Source organism: Abrus precatorius, unplaced genomic scaffold, assembly GCF_003935025.1.
Source record: "Abrus precatorius isolate BTA unplaced genomic scaffold, Abrus_2018 Scaffold3, whole genome shotgun sequence".
Taxonomy (NCBI): Eukaryota; Viridiplantae; Streptophyta; class Magnoliopsida; order Fabales; family Fabaceae; genus Abrus; species Abrus precatorius.
The window spans coordinates 33,488,502-33,513,706 of NW_020874373.1; the positions used below are offsets into that span (position 1 = coordinate 33,488,502).

At 29.3% G+C, this 25,205-nt stretch overlaps 2 protein-coding genes and 1 pseudogene across 3 annotated transcripts; all 3 read left to right on the forward strand.

The window, feature by feature from the left end:
• The first annotated feature begins 785 nt into the window (after positions 1-785).
• On the forward strand, positions 786-6,271 carry LOC113862979 (amino acid transporter AVT1I-like). 2 transcript variants are annotated; one of them, XM_027496324.1, is made up of 3 exons: positions 786-1,055; positions 4,544-5,151; positions 5,604-6,271. In XM_027496324.1, exons 1-3 carry the CDS (start codon positions 908-910, stop codon positions 6,117-6,119), a joined length of 1,272 nt encoding a protein of 423 aa, XP_027352125.1. In that variant the 5' UTR covers positions 786-907; the 3' UTR covers positions 6,120-6,271. The 2 variants fall into 2 exon arrangements, with proteins under 2 accessions (XP_027352125.1, XP_027352124.1); XM_027496323.1 differs by lacking the exon at positions 786-1,055 and adding an exon at positions 4,144-4,318 and having other exon boundaries at positions 5,604-6,119.
• Positions 6,272-8,455: 2,184 nt separating this feature from the next.
• LOC113862980 (amino acid transporter AVT1I-like) lies at positions 8,456-10,599 on the forward strand. The gene is made up of 3 exons (XM_027496325.1): positions 8,456-8,630; positions 9,030-9,637; positions 10,084-10,599. Exons 1-3 carry the CDS (start codon positions 8,456-8,458, stop codon positions 10,597-10,599), a joined length of 1,299 nt encoding a protein of 432 aa, XP_027352126.1.
• Positions 10,600-20,656: 10,057 nt separating this feature from the next.
• Positions 20,657-24,824, forward strand: LOC113862532 (annotated as a pseudogene).
• The last annotated feature ends 381 nt before the right edge of the window (positions 24,825-25,205 follow it).

Sequence of the window (25,205 nt, forward strand, 5' to 3'; positions counted from 1 at the left end):
ATTTTTTTATATTGTACAATATTACACAACTTAAAAAGATAGTTATTATATATATATATATATATATATATATATTAAAATAAAAGAAACTACAAAGTTCTCCAAATTTTGGTGTACAAAATATTTTGAGAATAAGATTTTAAAATATTTGTAATATATTTTAGTTACAAGTTAAATTTAATAAAAATTATAAAAGATATCAAATATTAAAAATAAAATCAAGAGTACCATTTATATAATTATTTAATTTATAGTAATTTTCAATTAACAAATAAGAGTATATTAAAAAATATAGATTAGAAATTACGTTAATAGTATTTTTCAAATATTTTTCAATCAAACCAGCTGGGGCAATTTGATCAGCACGGGCAGCCTCTTGTCTTAACACTTATCTGCAAATCCGTGACCCTGAACCTAGCAGTCTAACACGTAACCACGAACCATTTTGTACTCCTTTTATTATTATTTTCTAAGTAAAGAGATGTTTCTAGAGTGTTTTTTTTTTTTTTTACCAACTTTAGTTTTTTAAATTAAAAATAATCGATAGTTATATATTTTATTTTATTTTCATTTGTATTTTATAGATATTAAACAAATTTTTGATAAAAAAAATTATTAGTCTTTTCATTTTTTAATTTCTCTCTAAAAAAATACTAAGAAGTGTTTTTGATAAATTTAGAATAATTATATAATTTTCATAAAAATAGAAAATAATTTATTGTGAGTTTGAAAAATAAAAAAAAAAGAAACAGCCTAAAAGAAGCAAAGTTGAGATGAACCACTACGGGATTGCACACAATCCCATATATATAAACATTCTTGTTGGCACTTTTTAGTTGCAGAGAGGCGGCAAACCTAATACCCAACAAGCATTACGCATAGACTCTCTCTTCTCCCCACAGCATCAATGGCTGGCCAACAGTACGATGACAGTGCCAACCTTAATATTCCGCTAATTGAAGACCAAACTCAACACTGGCGTGAAAGATCCCAAACTTCTGATAATGGTTCCAGCAATCTCAATACTTGCTTCAACGGCCTCAATGCTTTGTCAGGTATTTCTCTTCTTCTTTTTTTTGTTGCCGATCTCCATCTTATATCACTTCCTATCTTTCTCTTTCTCTTCCTCTTCTGTGTATTTCACATAACCCCTCTTGCTGTTGTGGAGGATAAAGCACAGTAATTTTTTTTAATATATGCTTTTTTCAGTGCTTGTTTAGATTTATGTTTAAACGATGGTGGATCTATGTTCTTTTGTTTTAACTTTATTATTCCCGAATTTTACGTTGGATCTCAGTTTATAATTTTTTAAAAAAGTGAATCTAGATACACACGAAATTATTTGGATCAGGGTTGTAGTTATAATTTTTTAATATTTTTTTTTACTCTCTGAAAGTTTTATTTTATTTTTCTAGATTTTTTATTATTATTTATTAAAAATAAAATAAATATCATCTTACAAAATTTAAAAGTTAATAATTTTTTTTGAAAAAAATAAAGACTCCTTTTTCCTTTGTTCATGGCTTTTTCTATTTATCGGGGAGCTTTCCGGTATACGGAAATGGATCTTTATAGTTCAAAACTTAACTGCACAACATACAATTATAAAATATTACCAATCATTATAAAAATTTACTTAATAGAAATGAAAGGTGAGATTAAGAACTGCACGGAATGCAGATAACTTTTGAAAATCGAAGGATCTTGATCCTCCAATATTGTTTTTGTCTTTAAAAGTGAGATATGTTTTAGTGTTTTTATATTTAAATTATATTTTTAAGATTTATACATACATGTATATACACTTTAATTCTGATTAAAAAAGTATTACATTGCTTAAATTTGTCTTTTCCGTTTAGAAGAACAATAATAACGTCGTAGTGCGATGCTGGGGAATGAACAGGACCACCTTTTGCTTTTTGTCGTCTGAAATGGTCCACAGAGACGCAGTACAAACTGCTGTTTTAATTTTAATTTTATTCACTAATCATAGCAAATTAGAATGTGTCATGTTAGTAATAATTTATTAGAATCATTATATAATATGAGTACGAGCTTGGAAAACACGTAAACTTTGTTCTCTAGATAAATTTTTTGGGCTCTTCTTATTCGGCTTGGCCCAGTCGTCCATTTTTGGAAATGGAGTTCTACAATAATTGAAAATAATTGCTCTTTTGTCAAATCTCATATTTAAATTAATTTTACAAATAAAGTTTAAATGCATAGAAAATTGTGCAAACCTTTTAATCAAACAAGTTGTCAGTCCGAATTGAACTCTCATAATTGATAGAACCAAATTCATTTGGTTAAATAAATTTAGTGACAAAAATAATGCTTAAAAAAATTAATATCACGTAACTATAAGAATAAATTATAATGAATGAAGGACGATAATGCTTATTTTAAAAAACATACTAACAAATCTTTTCATAAACGACAAACTGTGAAAAGCATGTCAATCAGTGAATACATTCAAAACATAGGTTCTGGAAGTTCTACAAAAAGGCCTTTATTCATTTTCTTTTACTTTTATTTGCAACTAAAAGACAAACCTATTTTATTGCGTTACAATCAGCATTAAACTAAAGAAACGATGGTTTTTTTTTTTTTTACTTTCATAAAAAAATTAAGAAAATAAATTCAAAATCATTTGGTAGCTTTATAACACTTGATATTTTATAAGTAAAATTATATTTGTATTAATTTTATTTATATTTTCTTAATTAAGAGATAAATAAAAAAACAGTATTACAAAAAATATTTAAAGAGATTCTATAAATATACTGTAAGAATTAAATAACAATGCTGGTAATTTACTTCATCTTTATCTTAAATAAAATTTTAGTGTTTTAAAAATTTAGGAATTATTTATTTGTTTATTATTATTATTATTTAAATTTGATTTATATTTTATTTCACTCTTTAATTAGTAATTTATTTGCTTGCATGACATTTAACTTAGTTATATGGATCAAGTAAGTTATTACATATAAAAATATTTAATTATTGACAAAAGATTATATAAAAAAATAAAAAATGATTTTTAAAAATTTATATACAAATTAAAAATAAGTGATGAATTTAGAAAATTATAATTTTTTAGAGAATAAAACATTATTTAACCTTTTTATCTTTCATGTGAGAAATTGTAAAAGATCATGTGATCAAGGACTTTTGGTTGTCAATTTTCTTTTCTTTTTCCGGGTCAAAATTGTCTTTTCGTAAATTGCCATAAACGACTTATGGAGCCATGGGCCATGCTTAGTACCACATTTCGGGCTGCTATCAAATCAAACATGTATCTGCTGGAAAGTTATAACACGTTTCCATGGATAATAAATTGTTATTATAAAAATTATAGTACTAAAAGTTATATTTTATTAGAATGAATTTACGTTTGAGAAATTTGACACCATTTCAAAAATTATAATTTATCTTTTACTCTTACTTAATTGTTCTTTCTTTTTTGTTTGTTTTTAAATTATCTTAATTTTAACTGTTTTTCCACGTATGAGGGTTTCTTTTATATTTTAAATAAATATATTTAAAATTAATAATTTTTATAATAAATTAATATATTAACATAAATTTGGTACATTAATCATATATTTATCATCATAAATAATATATAATTTCTAAAATTAAAAATTAAAAAAAATATATTTTTTACTCTTCTCTCTTCTAAAATTTCCTCTCAAACATACTCTTATTTTTTAAGAAAATAAATCTTGAATATACTTTTTAAGTATCTTTTAAATATAATAAGTATATTTGTTAAAAATACTCTCTTTTTTTTTGTCTGTTTTCTCAATCCGCGTCGATACACATTGAAAAACACGTTTAAAATAAGCTTATTAACGTGCTAAGGCTTTCTTATGTCCTAATCTGAACCAAGTTTGATTTGTTAGATAAAATAACGGGGTTTCTGTGGCTCAAATTTGACAGCTAGAAATTTGCTTAATTGGTTCACATCTTAAAGGTTTTTGTGACTATTGGAAAGCGAAATCTGGTAGAAAATTTATGTATTTAGGCCACTTCAATCCATCCCACAACTCCCACATCAAACCTTGGACATTTGCAAACTTCTGCTTGTTGCACAAAATTCAAGGGTTCCCTTCAACCTTTGTATCCATTATTGTTCAAATGTCAGAAAAACATTCCAACAATTCAACCTTTCGTGTGCCTTTACTACCAGATTTAAAGCACCATGATCTACGGCACGCCATAGATGAGGAGAAAGTTATAGCCTCTCATTCTTCTACCAAAGATACTGTATCCTTCATTTCCACCTGTATTAATGGACTCAATGCAATAGCAGGTCTCATTTTATGCAACCACATGGCACATGCCATGCACTTAATTTACTTACTATAAAAAACAATAATTTTTCTTAAACATTGAACATTGCATTATGTTTTTTCCTTGTTTTATTTGCTGTTATTCCTAGTGCAACCTTAACAGTAACATGCTGTTTTCTTTTAAAACAGAATTTTATTAAATGCTAATTTGTTGTGCATGCATGGCTTTGTTTCCCACTTACCAGGTGTCGGCATACTCTCAGTTCCATATGCTCTTGCTTCTGGAGGATGGATAAGCTTGGCTTTTCTGTTGGCTTTTGCTTCTACAGCTTATTACACAGCCCTTTTGATGGGAAGATGTATGGATAAGGATTCAAATATTAGAACCTATCCTGACATTGGGGAGCTTGCATTTGGAAAGACAGGAAGATTAATAGTATCACTGTTGATGTACACAGAACTGTACTTAGTTTCAACAGGGTTCTTGATTCTAGAAGGGGATAACTTGAATAACTTATTTCCCATTGGGGAGATTCAGATGGGTGGTTCAACAATTGGTGGAAAGCAATTCTTTGTGATATTGGTTGCTCTGATTATTTTGCCCACAGTGTGGTTGGACAACTTGAGTTTACTTTCTTATGTGTCTGCAAGTGGAGTGTTTGCTAGTGCTATCATCATCTTGTCGATAACATGGACTGGAGCGTTTGATGGAGTTGGTTTTCATCAAAAGGGAACTCTTGTTCACTGGGGTGGAATCCCTACAGCTGTTAGCTTGTACGCCTTTTGTTATTGTGCACACCCGGTGTTTCCCACCTTGTACAGTTCCATGAGGAAAAAACATCAATTCTCCAATGTAAGTGTGCTTTACTAAATTTACTTTCATTTCTAATATGTGAACAATTTTATAAATTAATACATGACTTGTGAGATTATATATTATAATGATCAACGAGGGTGTGTGATTCATGTAATCGAGTTCACTCAATGATACGTGACATTACAGATAATCATTTTTATAGTCTCGCTAACAGTGCTCACAATGATTAAGGAATCACAAGTGAATTTATTACGGTTGATTTAAAATCATGGAGAAAAGTTTATTTATTACATTTTATGATAACTTTAAAGGTATTGGTTAGCATTTATCCTATTTTTAAATAAGATTTATTTGTAGGTCCTGAGGTACATCCATATCTGGCTCCATTTAATGTTTCATTTAATGACTTTTATTATACTTTTGAGGACCCAACCTTGTCCAGATGTATATCTGTATCTAATCAATTATATTTTTACTTTACATTGTAGGTCCTGCTAGTGTGCTTTCTGTTAACCACTGCCGGATATGCATCCATGGCTATAATTGGTTACCTAATGTTTGGTCCAGATGTTGAATCACAGGTAACATTAAACCTGCCACTAGATAAAGTAAGCTCCAAAATAGCAATATATACAACTTTGGTCAATCCCATATGCAAGTTTGCTTTGATGGCAACACCTATTACCAATGCTTTGAAAGATTTGCTTCCAAGGACGTACAAGAATAGGGTCACCAGCATCTTAGTCAGCACTGTCTTGGTAATCAGCACAACCATTGTTGCACTCGCTGTTCCTTTCTTTGGAGATCTCATGTCCCTTGTTGGAGCATTTCTAAGTGTCACTGCTTCTATTATGCTTCCATGCTTGTGCTACTTAAAGATTTCAGGCACTTACAGGAAATTTGGGTTTGAGACTGTAGTCATAGGGGCAATAGTAGTAGCAGCTGTAGCAATGGGTGTATCTGGTACATACACTTCAGTCTATGAAATTGTTCACCATTTGTAATCGGCAATGCAATGGTCCATTCTATTGTCAATAATTTCAAAAGAAATTTTTTCTTTCACTCTCCAAGGTGTATTTTAAGAGAATAGAGAGATAAGAAAAAAAATGATAAATATGATTCATTATACAAAGAAAAAGGAGGAGATTGATATAACATAATAACCACTGGAAATTAAATCTAATGCGTACTAAAATAATAAGTTAATTATATTATATTACTCTACTATATCTCATTAACTTGGACTTTTCTGTAAAATAACTTTTATCATATTTTATTAAATTATATATATATATATATATATATATATATAATATTATAAAAAAATATATCATATTCATTAAACAAGCTGTTAAAATTGTACGAGAGCTAGGAATAAAAAATGCTTCAATTACAATTGGTTTCATTTAGTTGGATTTTGCAAAACAAAATGTTATCCTTTGTTTTTTGCTTGATCTATCTTAATCAAATTTGAGTTACATAGACCATGAAGAATATTAAAGGTTTTTATATAGAATTTTAATGTAGCAACTTTTTTTTGGAGTTGAAATTTATATCATTAATTAATTTAAAATAACCCTTTACCAACTATTTTATGTCATTGGTGTTAAACCTAAGTTGGACCAAGGTAAATAAATAGGACCCCAGAGACAATAAAGTTAAATAAATAGGACACCAAATACATTTATTTGGAATAACTATTTTGGGTTTGATCCATCCTTTTCAGCTCAAGTAATAGGACCACCAAAAAATTAAAGTTTTTTTGGTAGAATTGAAGATCAATATTTAGAATGGACAAAATTAGAAAAGAAAAAACATAATAGAAATATAATAAAAATAGATAATAAAACTATGAGAAAAAGAAGTGAAAAAACCTCTTGTCATTTGTTTTGATAAGTAAAAATGAGATATAAAAAAAGAAATATGATATATATTAATTTTAAAATTAAATTTAACGCAAAATATAAAATTTTTTAACTAAAAATAAATTTTAAAAAAAATGGTGCCAGCTTCGTTCCCTCTCCCAAAAGAAAAAAGAAGTACATGCACATTGCACATAAGCACATGTTTATCCAAGAACATCAACCTGTCACCCCAAAATTGCGCCTCCAATGGCGAGAAATGTAAAGATTGATCCCACAAAATTATTTAAATTTGCTGTCACTACTCGACAAAGTGACTAAGCGGTGGACAAATTTCCTTTGTACTCTTTCCATGCAAAATCCGTGTTATCCAGTGGGTTCCATATTTATGTGCCTTAAATTTGAAGTTCTGTCCCCAAAAGGTCTTTATAGGTTGATTTTTTTTTAAAAGAAAAAACTATTCCACTTAATTATAGGATATAATACAGTTTTTTTAAAATTGATTTACATTAAATTTTAATTTAATCTAATAAAAATTGTATATTTTTTATTTTTTATTTTCAGTTAATTTAAATTTGGGTTTTTTAACTTTAATTTTTGTTACTAATATTAATTTGTATTAATTTACACTCTACCGACACACGTCTTTGTTGTTTGATGGATGATAAAATAAAAAAGATTCGTTAAAGGTCGTTTATATAACTCATCTCAATCATGACACGAACCAAATATAATTATCAGTGGATGACAGAAGTGGCTGAATGCTTACATTAATTCCAACTTGCTAACTAAATTAAAAGATTTGTCTATAAAAGTTTATTGAAATATGATTGCAGTATATTGTATGATTTTCCAACGAGTGTTCGTGTATACATCTTTAGTATTTTTTTTATCCCTTAAATTCCCAATACATGATTCACGTTAAAAAATTCAATACTGTATGAGACACATTTTTTGAACGTAATATTTGTTTTATGTAAATGAAAGTTGAAATGGTAAAACTGACAGGCTGTTAGAAGATACAAAAGAGTGACAACAAAATTTCAAATAAAAAAGTTTGCCGTAATCCAATGAAAGTTATCAACGCAGGGACAAACATGTTCTCATTATAATAGTCATATTTTAGTAAGATAAACGCTTATCTTAATATACATCTAATAAAATAAAAAGCTAAAAATCATAAATTATTTTTTTTAATATTCTTTTTTATTTATTTATTTAAAGTTGAGGATTTTAAGTGGCTAAAATTTGGAAGGGGACATAAGATGTAGAACAGGATTATAATTTAAATGTTTGCGGGACTCGTGGAAAACGAGATATGGTAAAGAATTTATGTTATATAAGGCCACTTGAGCGAGGTACCTCGATCCACGAAACTTCAAGAGCCAGCATTAACCTTTGAGATTTGCGAACTTGTGCTTATAACAAAAGAATCAAGTTAGCTTCAAGTTATATTATTCACCAATCGTTTTTGTTCGATGACAGAAAAGCATTCCAACAATTCAGGCTTGAGTGTGCCTTTACTACCCGAGTGGGGGCACCATGATAAAGGCCAAGCTATTGCTGCCGAGAAAGCTATTGCCTCTCATGCTTCTTCCGATCGCAATGTGTCCTTCTTTCGCACTTGCATCAATGGACTCAATGCAATATCAGGTTCCTTTATCTGTCACACTTGGCACTTCATTTAGTTTTTTTTTTTTGTTCAAGAAAGTTTACCTGAGTAAGGTGTTAGAAGTTCATCAATATCAGGACACGCATCAAGTTTATAATAAGTATTTACATAAGTATCTAATTCCTTTTGCGATAGATACGATTTCAATCCTTATTAATGGATCTCGTCATTTAGTTATTAAAATATTTCTCTGCTTATTTTGAGTAACAGCTTTATATTAGACAATTTATGTAATTTTTTGATAAATTTATTTTTTAAGTAAGAAGAAAGATTAATTTTTTATTTGTTGATATTCCTCAAGCTTGGAGCAACCGCAACAGTAAGATGCTATCTTTACTTGAAACAAATCTTATTAAATGCTAAATTTTCACACATCCCAGGTGTTGGCATACTCTCAGTTCCATACGCTCTTGCATCTGGAGGGTGGATAAGCTTGGGTTTTCTGTTGGTTTTTGCCACTGCAGCCTTTTACACAGCCATATTGATGAAAAGATGTTTGGATTTGAATCCGAATCTTAGAAGCTATCCTGACATAGGTGAGCTTGCATTTGGAAAGATAGGAAGACTATTAGTATCAGCAGTCATCTACACGGAACTATACTTAGTTTCAACAGGGTTCTTGATTCTAGAAGGTGATAACTTGAATAATATATTCCCCATTGGGGAGTTTCAGATAGCTGGTTTAACAATTAATGGGCAGCAATTCTTTGTGATATTGGTTGCTATTATTATCTTGCCCACAGTTTGGTTAGATAACTTGAGTTTACTTTCTTATGTGTCTGCAAGTGGAGTGTTTGCTAGTGCTATCATAATCTTGTCAATAACATGGACTGGAGCGTTAGATGGAGTTGGTTTCAATCAAAAGGGTACTCTTGTTAATTGGAATGGAATCCCTACAGCTGTTAGTTTGTATGCCTTTTGTTATTGTGCACATCCGGTTTTTCCCACCTTGTACACTTCCATGAAGAGCAAACAACAGTTCTCCACTGTAAGTGATTTACTAATTTTATTTTCAGTTCTCATGTTTGAACAATTATAAATTAATTACATGATATATGATGTTTTATAAGTTTATTTATTTTATTTACTTTTTATCTTTCTTTTTTTTTTTGTATTCAGATCTTTTAAAAGTTTAATTAAATTACAAAGAAAATTGATAACCAAAGTTGTATAAAAAAAATTGTTTATAAATATTTTTTTTTATTTTATACGTGTTTTATTTTTCATCTCCAGAATTTAACTTCTTTAAAATAAAACAAAAATTCTTAAATTAATAAAATAAAGTGACATCTACCTTAAAGTGTTATGTTAATTTAATTTATTTAAATTAAGAGTATATGTAAGCTTACTTGTTTTTCACTTTAGAGAAACCGAGTCTTAATTATTAATTTCATTCATCTCTCTAATCAATTTTATTTTATTTTTACATTACAGGTCCTTCTAATAAGCTTTGTATTAAGCACTGCTGGTTATGCAGCCATGGCTGTAATTGGTTACCTAATGTTTGGTCCAGCTGTTGAATCACAGGTAACATTAAGCCTGCCACTAGACAAAGTAAGCTCCAAAATAGCAATATATACAACTTTGGTCAATCCAATATGCAAGTTTGCTTTGATGGCAACACCCATTACCAATGCTTTGAATGATTTGCTTCCAAGGAGGTACAGAAATAGAGTCACTAACATCTTAGTCAGCACTGTCTTGGTAATCAGCTCTACCATTGTTGCCCTTTCGGTTCCTTTCTTTGCGTACCTCATGTCCCTTGTTGGAGCATTTCTAAGTGTCACTGCTTCTATTCTGCTTGTATGCTTATGCTACTTGAAGATTTCTGGCACTTACAAGAAGTTTGGGATTGAGACAGTAATCATAGTGGTAATAGTAATAGCAGCTATAGCAATAGGAATATCTGGCACGTACACCTCAATTCTTGATATTGTTGAACATTTGTAGGACAAAACATGAGTATTTTTCTTTAAGTGCTGTTAGTATTATTTATTAATTAAAATTAGAATTTTATTTTGGTAAAATATTTGCATTTAATGTTATTGCAAATTACCAAAGTAAAATTTTAATTTTAATTAATAAACAATACTAATAGAACTTAAAACACCTAAGTTTTGTCCTCATTTGTAATAGACAAGGAAGTAGTCCATTCTATTGATGAAAGAGATAAAAGATAACGAGTGATGACAGTTTTATTAGGCTGTCAATAAATCAATTTTTAAAAAATAAAAGATTTTTTTAAAAAAATTCATGAGTGTGTATATCTTCAAATGAAAGAGAAAAGTGTTGATTATGATTAATGATTTTAGAAAAAGAAAAAAGATTAATTTTAAAAGAAGTGTAAACTATGTAAAAATTATAAAGTTTGATAAATTTTATTAGCAACTTAATTTTATCTATTCTTTGGTATATTACAAATTATTCTCTCCAAACTTGAATATAAATAAACTTGAACTTGATATACGGTTAAAATTACAATAAATTTAATGTATTTAACAAAATCATCTTCAAAATACCCTTCTTTTAAGGTAATTGGCAGGGGCTAAACCCAAAGAAGAAAACTACAAACTGAAAATAGTCCTTCATAGAGTAGAAACTTCTAAAACATTAGTTAACAATTTTTAAGATACTCAACTCGGAGGGACTTTGTAGACCACTAGCTTTGAACCATGTTTGCAACTTAACTTAGTAAGCGCATCAACTCTTGAAATACCTTAATTTGATTTTGTATCCAATGTTCTTTTTTAATTCGAGTGATATGAATCATGACACTTTCAAAATAGAGAAAGTATTCTCTTCTGACAAAAGCTCTCATAGAACTTTAGTCTTCCATTGAGATGCTGAATGATTTTATCCGTAAAACATCAACATCATCTTCATGAAAGGTCCATTTTTTTCTTTCACAGTTGTCCCCCCTTATCTATACCCACAGATGACAGTGATGAGTAATTTCTGGTTGTTGAAACATCAAAGAAGGTAGAGGAAATTCAATGCGAGGTCCCTATGGTTAAAAAGTGTAAAAAAGAAAAATGCTAACCAGTACGCTTAAGACACTAGTTAAGTAATCAATTATTTTTTGGTTAAAAATATAATAAATACATTTTTTTTGTGATTTTCAATCAGTCTAACGTAAATTATAATCAAAACTTATATTTTCAATTCCGTAAAGGTACTTAGTTAGCAAGACTTAAAAAACATTAACGCAAGGACGACAAAATAAAAATGTATCTTCACCTCAATTTTTAGTGTGGAAACTTAAACACACTAATCCATTTAATGTTGATGAAAATGTTAAACAATTTTATTGGGTGCAATTTATTAACAATATATGGTTTTAATTTCTTTCTCTTTGTAAGAAATATCATATAAAAGGCTGTTTAGGAAATAAATTTACCTTTTAGATGAGATTAAAAAATAAAATAAGGTTATTTAATATTCTTAATTAGTATAAATTAGTTTTTTTCGCTGAAATTTGAGTATGGAAGAGTATTTAATTTCTTTTATCCAATTAGATAGAGAAACGCACAAGTTTACTAACTTTAAGTTTTATGCAATTTTAAGGGTTTTGTTAGCTTTAGATTAAGTTTAAGCATCCAAAAGAGGTAAATATCACTTTTAAAATTTTATATTTATTAAATTGCTATAAAAATGTAATAATTTTTTTTTAATAAAACTAAAGCTGAAGCACAAAAATGCATTATTTAAATTAAGTTTACTCTATTAGAGACGCAAACTCAAGAATATTTATTATTTTAAAATAATTTCTTACTAATTAATTTACTTATTTAGTGGAAATATTTAGCAGAAATTATTCATGTTTATTTTTTTATAATTAATGTAAAGGTCAATTATTTAATGGAAACAGACTAAAAAGAAAAAGAACAAATTAAATAGGTGTAAAGGAGAGAAGGAATCTTCTTACTATTTTTGTTATTTGACATAGTATTAAATAACATGATAGAGTTTTTAAAAAATATATAAATACATTTTTTTATTTTCAATTTTTCTAACGTAAATTTTAATAAAAACTTATCATCTTCAATTTCTTAAAGGTATTAGTTAGCCAGACTTAAAAAAAAAAAATTTAATGCAAGAGGACAAAAAATTCTATCTTTGCATAATTTTTAGTGTGAAAACTTAAACACACTAATCCGTTTAAGGTTAATGAAAAATGTTAAACAGCTCTTTTCTGCAATTAACTAAATCTCATTTTCTTTGTAATAAATATCATAAAGGGCTGTTTAGGAAATAACCTTTCCGTTTTAGATAAGATTAAAAAAAATAAATAAGGTTAACTAGTATTCTTAATTAGTATAAATTAACTTTTTTCTTATATTTGAGTATGAAACGGTATTTCTTTTATCTAATTAGTGTCAAGAATACGGAAATGCAAAAGTTTACTAACTTTAGAAAAGTTTTATGCAATAACTTTTGTTAACTTTTATATTTAAGATTAAGTTTAGGCATATAAAAATAATAAATATTTTTTTAAAATTATATTTATTAAATTGATATAAAACTGTAATAAATATTTTTTAATAAAATCTTTTCTTTATTGGTTATTTGAATTCAATCTTAAAGATTGAAATTAACAAGTTTTCTTAACTTTAAAGCCAAATTAGAATTGAAGCAGAAAAAACACATTTGTTATAATTAAGTTTATTCTATTAGAGACTCAAAATTAATACTATTTATTAATTTAAAATGACCTCTTCCTAATTAATTTATTTATTTGGTGGAAATATTTAGTAGACATTATTCATGTTTATCTTTTTATAATTAATTTAAAGTGTCAATTACTTGACGAAGGAAAAAAAAAAAGGGAAAAGAACAAATTTAATAGGTGTTAGAAGCAGAAAGAATCTTCTGACAATTTTGTTATTTAAATAATTAATGCAAGTGATACAGTATTAGATATGCTTATAAGTAACATGAAAAAAATTATTTTTAAGTGTATGTCATTTGATATATTTTTATTAAGAATCAAAATAGGAGATCAACATTAAATTTGGGTTATGAAAAGAAATTTTAAATTTAAAAGTTATTGTTAATACAAAAGTAAGATAGAGTATATATATTATAATTTTAATTTAAAAAATGAAAATTTTGTATTAAAAATTAAAATTAGAAATAATATTATATTACAAATTTCTAAATATTTGAAATTAATTTTAGAAAATGATAGATAAATTAATAGAGATATTACTTATATAATATAAGTTAAGTGTTTTGGACATTAAAAGTTATTTGTGATTGTAAAATATTTACAAAACTGAAAGAATTTTTTTTTATTGCATGCAACCAACTATATATGATAGTGAATATTGGACCTCTACAAAAAAAAGTAAAAAATAAAAATATTAAGGTTAATGGGTGGTTATATGAAAAAAGACATGATAAAAAATAATTATATTCATAAGAATATTAAAGTATCACTTATAATAATAAAAATTGATAATAAATCGTTGAAAGTAATTTAATTATGTGTAAAAACAAAGTGTATAACATAACTTTTAATTTTATAAAAAGAGAGAGAGGGCAGCCTAAAAGAATTTTTAAAGAAATTTTTTAACAAAATTTATTAATAAATAATATTTTTTAAAAATTAATTTTAAATTGAATTTAATAATATCGTATGATACATGTGACTAAGGAAAAGGTTGTATTGTTATTATTCTTGTGTATTGTTATACAACCTTGGTCATTTCCATATGCAAGTTTGCTTTGATGGCAAAACGTAGGACGTGCAGGAATATTAGAGTCACTAACATCTTAGTCAGCCCTATCTTGCCAATTAGCTCTACTCAGCTCTACCATTGTATTAGCAGCTACAGCTATTGGAATATCTGGCACCTCAAACATTGAAATAGTCAACCACTTGTAAAACAAATTTTAAATGTTGTTATTTAAATATTGTTAGTATGATTTATCAATTACATCATTAGAATTTTATTTAACTAAAATATTTATATTTAATGTCGTTTTTGGTAGGCTGTCAATATCAATTTAAAAAAAATAAAAGATTGTTTTAGGGTTCATCAGAGCTAGCGTGTATATCTTTCTAAAAAAAATGATAAATACAATTAATGATATTGAAAAAAATACAGTTGATTATTTTTTATAAAAAAGTGTAAAGTAAATGCAAAAATTACTAAGTTTGATAGAATTTACCAAAAACTTAATGTAATGTTCTCTTTGGTATGTTGCAAATAATTTCATCTTATTTAATAAAAATATTTTCAAAATACCCTTTTTTTAAGGCAATTAGAGGATGCTTAAACCCAAAGAAGAAAACCATACAAATTTAAAATAATAATATCGGGAGTAGAAACTCTTAAAACATTAGCAAACATTATACCACCAGGTTTGACCGTATTAGCAAACTCTTAAAATAACTTGAAAAGGCAAGATAGAAGAGAAAAGAAAAAGAATTATTCTAAGAATAGACTTAAAAAGTGTCCCTTCTCAAGTGTTACACAAAAAAATTTCATCTAACATCATGAATCATGCATAAATTATACATTTATTTATTTATTCATGTGTAACTGTCACTCTTTTAATGACTACCAAATAAGACATAAACAAAAAAATTATACTTACATAAAAAATTCATTCCTACTTATAATGGAGTGTAAAAAAATTATAACAAGTCTACTAACTAATAAATATACTGAAGATATTAATTGAAAGCATATAATAGAATTTCATTAAAAAAAATATACATCAAATGAAAAAAAGCAATGGATTAATAAGGCAAAGGTAAATGTTACAGATGTCATCCCTCTCTATGGAAATCCTTATACACACATTTGGAGTTGTATGCCTTAGACACGTACCTTTTAATTGTATTTATGTACCAATTGCAACGTGGATAGTTCATTGAAGGCTCTCAAATAATTGTAGGTTGTGGTGGAGTTTTCATGAAATATTAAAAACAAATTTGGTATATTTTGAATTTAAATAAAAAGTTTTTCTTAAAATGGTATACAAAAGTTAGTATTATTAATATTAAAAATTGACACATTATTAAAATAAACATTCTGATAAAAAAATAATATTATAAGTAGATAAATTTTGTTTTTTCAGAAATGAATATGGTGCTTGGATTACTAGATTTGTTCAAAACATTGGGACAACAACTGTTGCCATGCGAACAGCGTGGGAGAATAAAATCATTAAATATTATCTTGAAAATGACTTTAAAATTGTTGTCATTTTCATCTTTCATGGTTGCTTTGCTGCATTGCTTCTAATTAACTTAATTCTAATAGAGCTTGGAAAGTAAGGGTTCCTCACATTTATAGTGAAACTAAACTGGCGGCACAAATTATATGTTTAATTGGTTTCACACCTTCCTTCATAGATTGAAGGTTCAATAGATTTGTTTTGGAGCCTTTTCTCCTTTCTTGTAATAAAAAAAAAAAACATAATATGAAAAGAATAATTGATGATTTTCTCTTTTAAAAAACTATATTTTTTTTAATTTTTTAATGAGTCATTTGTATAAAAAAATATTATTATTGAAAATTTTTCATTATTTTTTGTTGATTTATTATTTTTTTGCTAGTTATTGTACCCGTATTTTGTACGAATCATTTATGAATAAAAACTAAATGCATTTATCTATTTATTATAAGTAAATTTCGTATAATCAACATAATTAAAAAAATGAAAAAAAAAAACATTAAAATTTTTTTAAAACAAAATAAAAAGTTCTGAAAAGTAACTTTTAAAAGAGGTTGAACTTGATATAAAGAATGTGAAGTGAAATGAAATCATAAAAATATTAGTCTATTTAAAATAAAAAGAAATGACGAGTAAATATAATAAAACTTAATAAGATACATTATAACTTTTAAAAAAAAAATTAATTTATTTTTGTTTCACCCCATTTGAATGGTATGAGAAGAAATTAACTTATGTTTTTTATTAAGTTAAACTTAAGTTAATCTTTATTTTTTAAGATTTAGTTGTCGAATATTTAACACTATAATATTATTTTTATAATAATTATTAGTATTTTATATTTTTTAGATTATAATTTTTAAAAAAATCATAGTATTTTTATTTCTGGCTTTTGATAATAATTTATGTTTTATTTGGATTTGAAAGAACAATTGTGATTAATATTTTTCACGTTTTTACTTTTGATAGATATTATGGAATGAAATTTTGAGAAATCGATTTTACCTTTTATACTCGTGTTCAATTAATCAATTTTATAAATAATTTTATAATCTTTATAAAGTATTTATTATATTTCTTTTTTGTTTATCCTTAAAAAATGATGTTAGAGGAAATGAGATTAAAACCAAGGCAAATGTGAATAATCAATGCAATTATGTGCAATTATTTGACGAGGTTAAAATTGTTATTTTATATTTTTTAAGAGATAAATAAATTAACTAACTTTGAATACTTTTATTGATTTGTCATTTGTGTAATTTAGTTAAAAATGTTTGATAAATAAAAGTAAAAGGAGAATACACACTACATGTTTGGATCTGGATCCTCTTATGTTTTGGCAGGAACATGAGCCTCATGTTCACAACGACTTAAACGAATTTTGAGTGATTTCTCGCTTAAGCGGGACTTTTGGCTTAAGCGACGCAATTCTGGGATCTACGCTTCAAAGTGAGTTCAAGCGAGGTTGGCAAATTCCCGCTTAAGCGACAAAAAACGGCTTAAGTGAATCTTGAATCGCTTGACCCTGCCCAAGCGAAAATCTGTAATTTTAAGAGAATTTGAGACAGAGAAGCATGGATTTTGTGCTGGTTACTTACTTAAGCGCTGTTTAAATCGCTTAAGCGGAAGTGTTATTCGCTTAAAGCGGATGCAAGCGAATTTTATTAAAATGAAGCGAATGTGGGACAAAGAGAACTGATTCACAGGACTATAATTCGCTTAAGCTAATAAGGATCCGCTTAAGCGAATGGCTCATTGGCTTAAGCCTACTCTGTGATTTTGCAGCGAATTGAAAATGGCTTAAGCGAAAATAAGGGCTTAAGCGAATTATGCAAAAAAAGAAAAAATTATGCAGAAACTGACAGCATGTTCTCAAAAGGTAAAAGTTTGCAAATTTTGTTGTTAAAGTCAATTCCACTCATCCAGAAACAATTAAATGTGGCAGCAAAACATGGATAAAGATTCCATTCCATTCAATTCCATAAATGATACACAAATGTTCACAATAAAATTTAACCAAAAAAGAATTCACTACTACAAAGATAAGTAAAAAATAAAAGAAGCTGAGGATTCCATTCCATTCCATATCATCCAAAAATATAATTGTTCATAAGACTTGAAAATGTTAAATGATTCTGCCAGCATAACATGGATAAATACTTAAGTCCATTGTATTAATGAAAGGATAGGAGTTGAAAGCGAAAATATATAGAAAATTAAATCCATGACAACATATGAAATATCTCAAAATAAATACATCCATAAATGATTTTATAATTGTGGATTGATCATGTCTGCCACGTAGTCGTGCTCATTGAAGTCTTCATTATGTTGTTCATCATTGTTTGTAGCGTTATTGTCGTCCTCTTCCATTTGTTCATGTGTTTGGTCCTCAACGACTGGTTCATTGAGCTGAATATCTTCCTCAGCTTCCTCCTCTGGTTGGGCCATATCATCCTCTGCAAATTGGGGGTTGGTTGGAAAAGTTGGTTTGTCTCCAGGCCAAGATACAATACTTGCAAAAGATTCAGGTGTAGGCCAAGGGAAAGCAGAAGTCTCTCCATGATGTTGGTGTAATGTAAACCTGAGAATTGACAAAATGAGGGTTATGTTAAAAAAGTTGAACATTTTCAATTAATATGTAAAAAAATTATTTAAATAAAGTTTACTTGTAGAAGGCCACATTCAATTGCATGTAAGCTCGGTTGTTTGCTGTGTTTTGTTGCTCTATGTGAGTCAAATGGCGTATGACAGCAGAATCTGTATGTGGCATGTGAGGCATGGATGGTGCAGTTGGTGGTGGTGGTGCTATTGTAGGTGCTGCAGATGAGCTCGGCTGAGATGAAGGTGGAATAGGATGCTCTAATGGATTAGTGCAATAATTTCTAATGAAGTGAGAATTTATAGGTTTCTTCAATTTAACTGTTTGGTTGGAGCAGTCGGGAATACTAAGGCCTTGTGAAGCACACAAAGCAGTGATCAGAACAGGGAATCCTAAAGGTTTGGTAGCTGCTGCAGTAGAGGAGGTGTTGGACATGACAAACTGGTGTATTTCATCTGAAATTATTGTTGCTATGTCCACAGTTAACTTCTCCATGAAGCTATAAATCAAATATGCTCGAGGCATGCAAACATCTGAGGTGTGTGTGGTAGGGGCTATGTTGGCAAAGAGAAACGATGTCCATATTTGTGCCAAAGTGTTTAAACTTTGCCTCTTGAACCTCATTGCCTTTCCAGCAGCATTTGTCTCATAGGCTTTCCCAGGGATGCATAAGACATTAGCTACTTCCTGGTCTACAAAACCTAAAAATCTCTTTCTACGTTGTTGATATTGGCACACCTCTCCTTCGGGTAAGATCATAGAATTACCCAAAAGTGCAGAAATAGCCTCTCTATCATAAGCAATTGTTAGCCTCCGAACCCAAGACTTCCTCTCTCCCTTGTCTGGTATCAACGGCCACGCATTTGCGTAAAATTCTTTTACAATGACTTCATGTATTTGGTTGGGAAGATTAGCCAAAAATTGCCATTTCCTTTTGACAATTTCCTGCATAAATTCGTCGTACTCTCCTTCATCTAATACTACTTTCCTCTCAGGTAATAATTCCCTTTGCTCCAATTGAATGTATATTTCAGCCTTTGCTCTAGTTCTGAACCTAAATCTATCCCATGATAGGACTGGTGTTTGTCTTTGTAGTGGTTCTACGTTATCTATAGGTTGTTCATTTTGTTGTGAACCTTGCCCAACCTCAGGTCTTTGCCTCTTTCTTTGAGGAATTGACTTCTTAAGTGCCATGCTGAAATGAAAAAAATGAAATGATAATACTATATAAAATAATGAATTTTAGAATAAAAAAAATTTGAGTGCAATGCGAAATGCAATACTCCTTCATTATTTCAGTTCAGTGGCACAAATTGCTTACGCATCTAGCCTTCGCTTAAGCAATTTTACCAGCACAGTGAACCAACATGGAGACAAAATAACATTGTGGAATAACCAATCAAAACATTTACTTTTTTATCACGTTATAAAATAGAAAATGCATGTATCAGAGTACTCTCCATGTATCACAATGAAAATAAGTGAATCTTCGTTAATGGAAACTATAACCTTAAGAACAAATTACATGCATCCAGTATAAAAGTGAGGAAGTACCTGACTTTGAAGGTAGAATGAAGGATAGCAGGGTTTAGGGTTTTGAGTGGGAGAAGAAAGGAGAAATTTTAGATGAAGGTATGAGTGCAATCAGAAGGAGACCGAAGAAACAGAGATGCAGTTTGAACTTTTAAAAGTGTAACCGTCACCATTTTCGCTTAAGCAATTAAAGTTCACTTAAGCGAATGGTCGCTTAAGCCAAACATGGTTCACTAAAATTTCGCTTAAGTGAGGAAACCTTAAGTGAAATTTAGCTTAAGCGAATTTTATTCGCTTAAGTGAATTTGCCTTTTTAAGTTGGCGCCAAAGGTCAGTGCAGTGACGTAGTGAGGAAGAAATAAAGATTATCCAACACTACCTTCTATGAAAAACTCACCTAATTTCTCTTATGTCAAGGAATGGTAAAAAGAATGGATTTTTCTAAATGTACAACTGTTAGATAATGAGCACATTGCTAAGGAATCAATGCTGAATCATGGTCCGAAGGTGAAACTAATCACGTTCCTTCCAACCAACATCAAAAACAATCTTGGGTCAACCTGACAACATTAACATCTAGTAAAGGTAAATATTTAGCACACATATTTCACTTCATTTGTCATCTTCTTTATAAGGAATCAATGCTTATGATGTTTCTTCTTAAATTTTTGGGCTAAAAAGGAAATGGAATGCGAATATGTTGCATGGAAGCCGCGTATTGGGTTACAGTTTAACACTCTTGAAGAAGCATGGAAATATTGGTGTGAATATGGAAGGATAACAGGATTTGGTGTGAGGAAACAATATTATAATAGGCGAAAGGTTGATGGTGTAATTTCATCTTGTCGGTACGTTTGTTGTAAAGAGGGACATCGAAAGGATGATAAAAGAAATCTAACAGTTACAAAGCACAGGGCAGAAACTAGAACTGATTGTCTTGCAAGAATAACATTGCTTTTGGGATGCAACAACAAATATGTTGTACATGAGTTTGTTGAAGAGCATAATCATCCATTACAACTTCCAAAAACAACACACATGCTTGTTTCGCATCATAAGATAACTGAAGTCCAAGCTCATCTAATTGATTTGGCCGAGTCCTCAGGATTGCGACAGAAATCATCATTTCAGCTAATGAGCACACTTGCAGGACATCGAGCTAATGTTGGCTATACTCCTCTAGATGCAAAAAATTATTTGAAGAGTAAGAGACAACGGGGAATGTTATATGGAGAAGTCGGTTGCTTAATAAAATACTTTCAACGGCATTTAATCGAGAACTCATCATTTTTTCATGCATACTAAATGGATGCTGAGGAACAAATCACAAAAATTTTTTTGGACAGATGCAAAGATGGTCATTGATTACGGGTGTTTTGGTGAAGTCATATCATTAGACACTACATATTGCACCAACCGAGCTAATAGACCTCTAGCCTTGTTTTCAGGATTTAATCATTATCGAGGTGTTGTTATTTTTGGGGCAGCCTTGTTGTATGATGAGACAGCCGAATCATTTAAGTGGTTGTTTGAGACCTTCTTGGAAGCACACAATCAAAAAAATTTTACAGACCAAGATCAAGCAATGGCCAAGGCAATTGTTCAAGTAATGCCTCACACACATCATGCTTTATGCACATGACATTTAATGCAAAATGGCATAAAACACCTTGGCAATTTGATGAAAGGAGAAAGTCATTTTCTAAGAGATTTGAAAAAATGCATGTATGACTATGATTCTTCAATTGAGTTTGAGGAGGCTTGGAGAAGGTTCATAACAGAATACAATGTTGAACAAAATTCTTAGATTACTTCACTTTATTCCATAAAAGAGAAATGAGCATCATGTTATCTTAAGGGTGTGTTCACCCTTGGAATGCGAAGTACTCAATTAAGTGAAGGTTTAAACTCTGATTTTAAGGCATGTATGAAACCTGGTGTTGACATAAAACAATTCTTTGCTCACTTTGAACGAGTTGTTGAAGATAAGCGTTACAATAAGTTGAAGCATGAGTATGACTCCCGCCACAAGCTAGCTATGTTGCAGTATGAGGTGTCACAAATCTTAATACAAATGACCAAGGTTTACACACATACAATATTTAACTTATTCCAACAACAGTTTGCTCAATTCTTAGCTTGTAACATATCCCAAAGGTTTGAAACTCCTCCTCTAATTGAATATGTGATTACTAAAGTCCATCAACAAAGATCATGGACGGTTACTTTTGAACCTTCCTCAAGCAAAATATATTGCTCTTGTAAGAAGTTTGAAACATTTAGCATACTTTGCTGTTATGCATTGAAAGTGTTTGAAGCCAATGATGTGAAGGTTATTCCTGATAAATACATACTTAAGAGATGGACAACACAAGGTAGTAGTGAGATTATTCACAATGTCAAAGGAAAAGAGGTAGAAGGAGATCCTAAACTTAATACCACACGCCGATACCGTAATCTAGCATGTAAAATGATTAGGTTGGCCTCCGACGTTTCTAGTTCAGAAGAATATTATCAGCTAGTTGATGATAGTATTAACAACTTAATCAGCAAAATCACAAAACTTCGATTGCAAACAAACAGTCTAATGGATAAAGATAAAAATGATGCAGAATTTATGGCCAATAATGATGGTACACAACCTAAGGGATTCAAGCGACGACCAAGCAGTAAGATGAAAGGGAGTAAACGTTTCAAAAGTTGGGTTGAGCTACAAGTAAAGAGAAAGAAGAGTAGAACTCCAATTTTAGATCAATCAACATCTCAGGTTCTTTTATGTAATGATTTTGAATACCAGTAAAAATAATTCAATTAACTTCCATATTATAACCATATAATATAATAATATGGGTGTTAATATGTTATAGGAATATCAACCAGTGGTTTATGATCTAGTTGAAGTACATTGTTCGACACCTCCATGTTATGATTCCCCTCACACATTACTTAATCAATTAAATTTTACAGATTTGTTGAGAGTAATAATTTTAACCTTAATTTTTACATTGTCTAATCATTGATGGTGGTTCCTAATATCTCTTCTTATTTTGTAGGAACAACTTCATGATACCAATGATTCAATTCTGGATGATATTTGATTGGAATGAAATGGAATGGAATCATCGGCTTCTTTTGTTTTTGACTTGTCTATGTAGTAGTGAATTCTTTTTGGGTAAACTTTATTGTGAACATTTGTGTACCATTAATGGAGTGGAATGAAATGAAATATTTATCCATGTTTTGCTGCCACATTTAACTGTTTCTGGATGAGTGGAATTGACTTTAACAACAAAATTTGCAAACTTTTACCTTTTGAGAACATGCTGTCAGTTTTTGCATAATTTTTGCTTTTTCTGCATAATTCGCTTAAGCCCTTATTTTCGCTTAAGCCATTTTCAATTCGCTGCAAAATCACAGAGTAGGCTTAAGCCAATGAGCCATTCGCTTAAGCGGATCCTTATTAGCTTAAGCGAATTATAGTCCTGTGAATCAGTGCTCTCTATCCCAGATTCGCTTTATTTTAATAAAATTCACTTGCATTCGCTTTAAGCGAATAACACTTCCGTTTAAGCGATTTAAACAACGCTTAAGCGAGTAACCAGCACAAAATTTATGTTTCTCTGTCCCAAATTCGCTTAAAATTACAGATTTTCGCTTGGGCAGGGTCAAGCGATTCAAGATTCGCTTAAGCCATTTTTTGTCGCTTAAGCGAGAATTTGCCAACCTCGCTTGAACTTGCTTTAAAGCGTGAATCTCATAATTGCTGCGCTGCTTAAGCCAAAAATCCCGCTTAAGCGAGAAATCACTCAAAATTTACTTAAACCGTTTCACATTCTTTTAAATGAATATAAACATGAAGCTTATATTTCCGTTAGAACATGAGAGGATTCTGATCCCTACATGTTCTGGATTGAAACAAAAACAATTATGGTTTGTCTGTGCAGTATATCTTTAAGTGTTATAGATAATCTGCAAGAAGACTGCCAAATTTTGTTGAAACCATTTTTGTCTTTAGCAAAAGAATCACTTCCCTTTTTGTTCAATAATGGTATGGACAATATAGTGTAGAAGAAATGAACGACTTTTTAACAGTAGGAGATGGAACATGGACAAGACATTGCAAAAAGCAAAGTTCTGACCCGCTTGATCAACGGAAGCATAACTCTTGTTCACAAGAAAGTATTGCACCAGCTTTATCTAACATGAGATAATATTGAGATGAATGAATGAAAAGCAGGTTAGGTGATTGTTTGGTGCACCAATAAAATTTGTGGGACCAATAGCAGATGTTAAATTGGTGGAAGCACTAGCTTTGAGACATGCAATAACGTTTGCATATGACTTATCAGAAAAATTAATGTCATGTGCAGTGGTTTGCTGATCATTTCACCAAAGTGACCAAACTTATCTTCTGAGTGGAGGAAGCCCCTATTTCTGTTTTCTCCCTTTTAATGACGCACTGTAATGGCGATTACCAACTCTTTTCCTTAATAATATTTTACCAATATAAAATAATAATAATAATAACAAAATGTATTACTATAATAGATTGATAATTATGTGAGACATATTATATTAAATGAGAATTTCTCTTTATGGAATTATTTGACATTTCTTATAGGAAGCAATGTCTTCAGTTTAATGACGAAAATGAAGTTGCCGGTGGTTAGGTACCTACTTTGTTTTTCGTATAATTTCGTTCTATTTTTATTCCAAGTAATTTCCCCTCACTTTTTTACTATTACTATGATTTGCTCACATCCACGTACGGGTAGGGTGATTGCTTGCTGAGGTGATTGTAATGACATGACCACTCATGCAGTTTTATTTTATTTTATTTATTTATTTTTCATATTTAATTTAATTCAAATTTAATCTAAATCGCATTTAAATGATTCTATTAATGAAGATTTTTTATTTACACAAAATTTTAAACTCAAAAACTTATTTAAATAATATTAAGCTACCTTTTTTCATGCAGTTTTATTTTATACTGCATGAATCTTAGCTATTAAATAATATAATTCTATGTTAAAAATATTAAAGTAAACATTAGTTTGAAAAATATCAACTCATGAGATTATGCACTGCACGGGGTACAGTTGTTTAAGATCTTCAGGTGATCCTTTCGATAGTAACCTGTTCCATATTGTCCTCTATCAACAATTTGTAGAAAAAAAAGGTTTTAATAAAAGGAGATTAAGAATTTTATTACAAAATAATGATATTAATA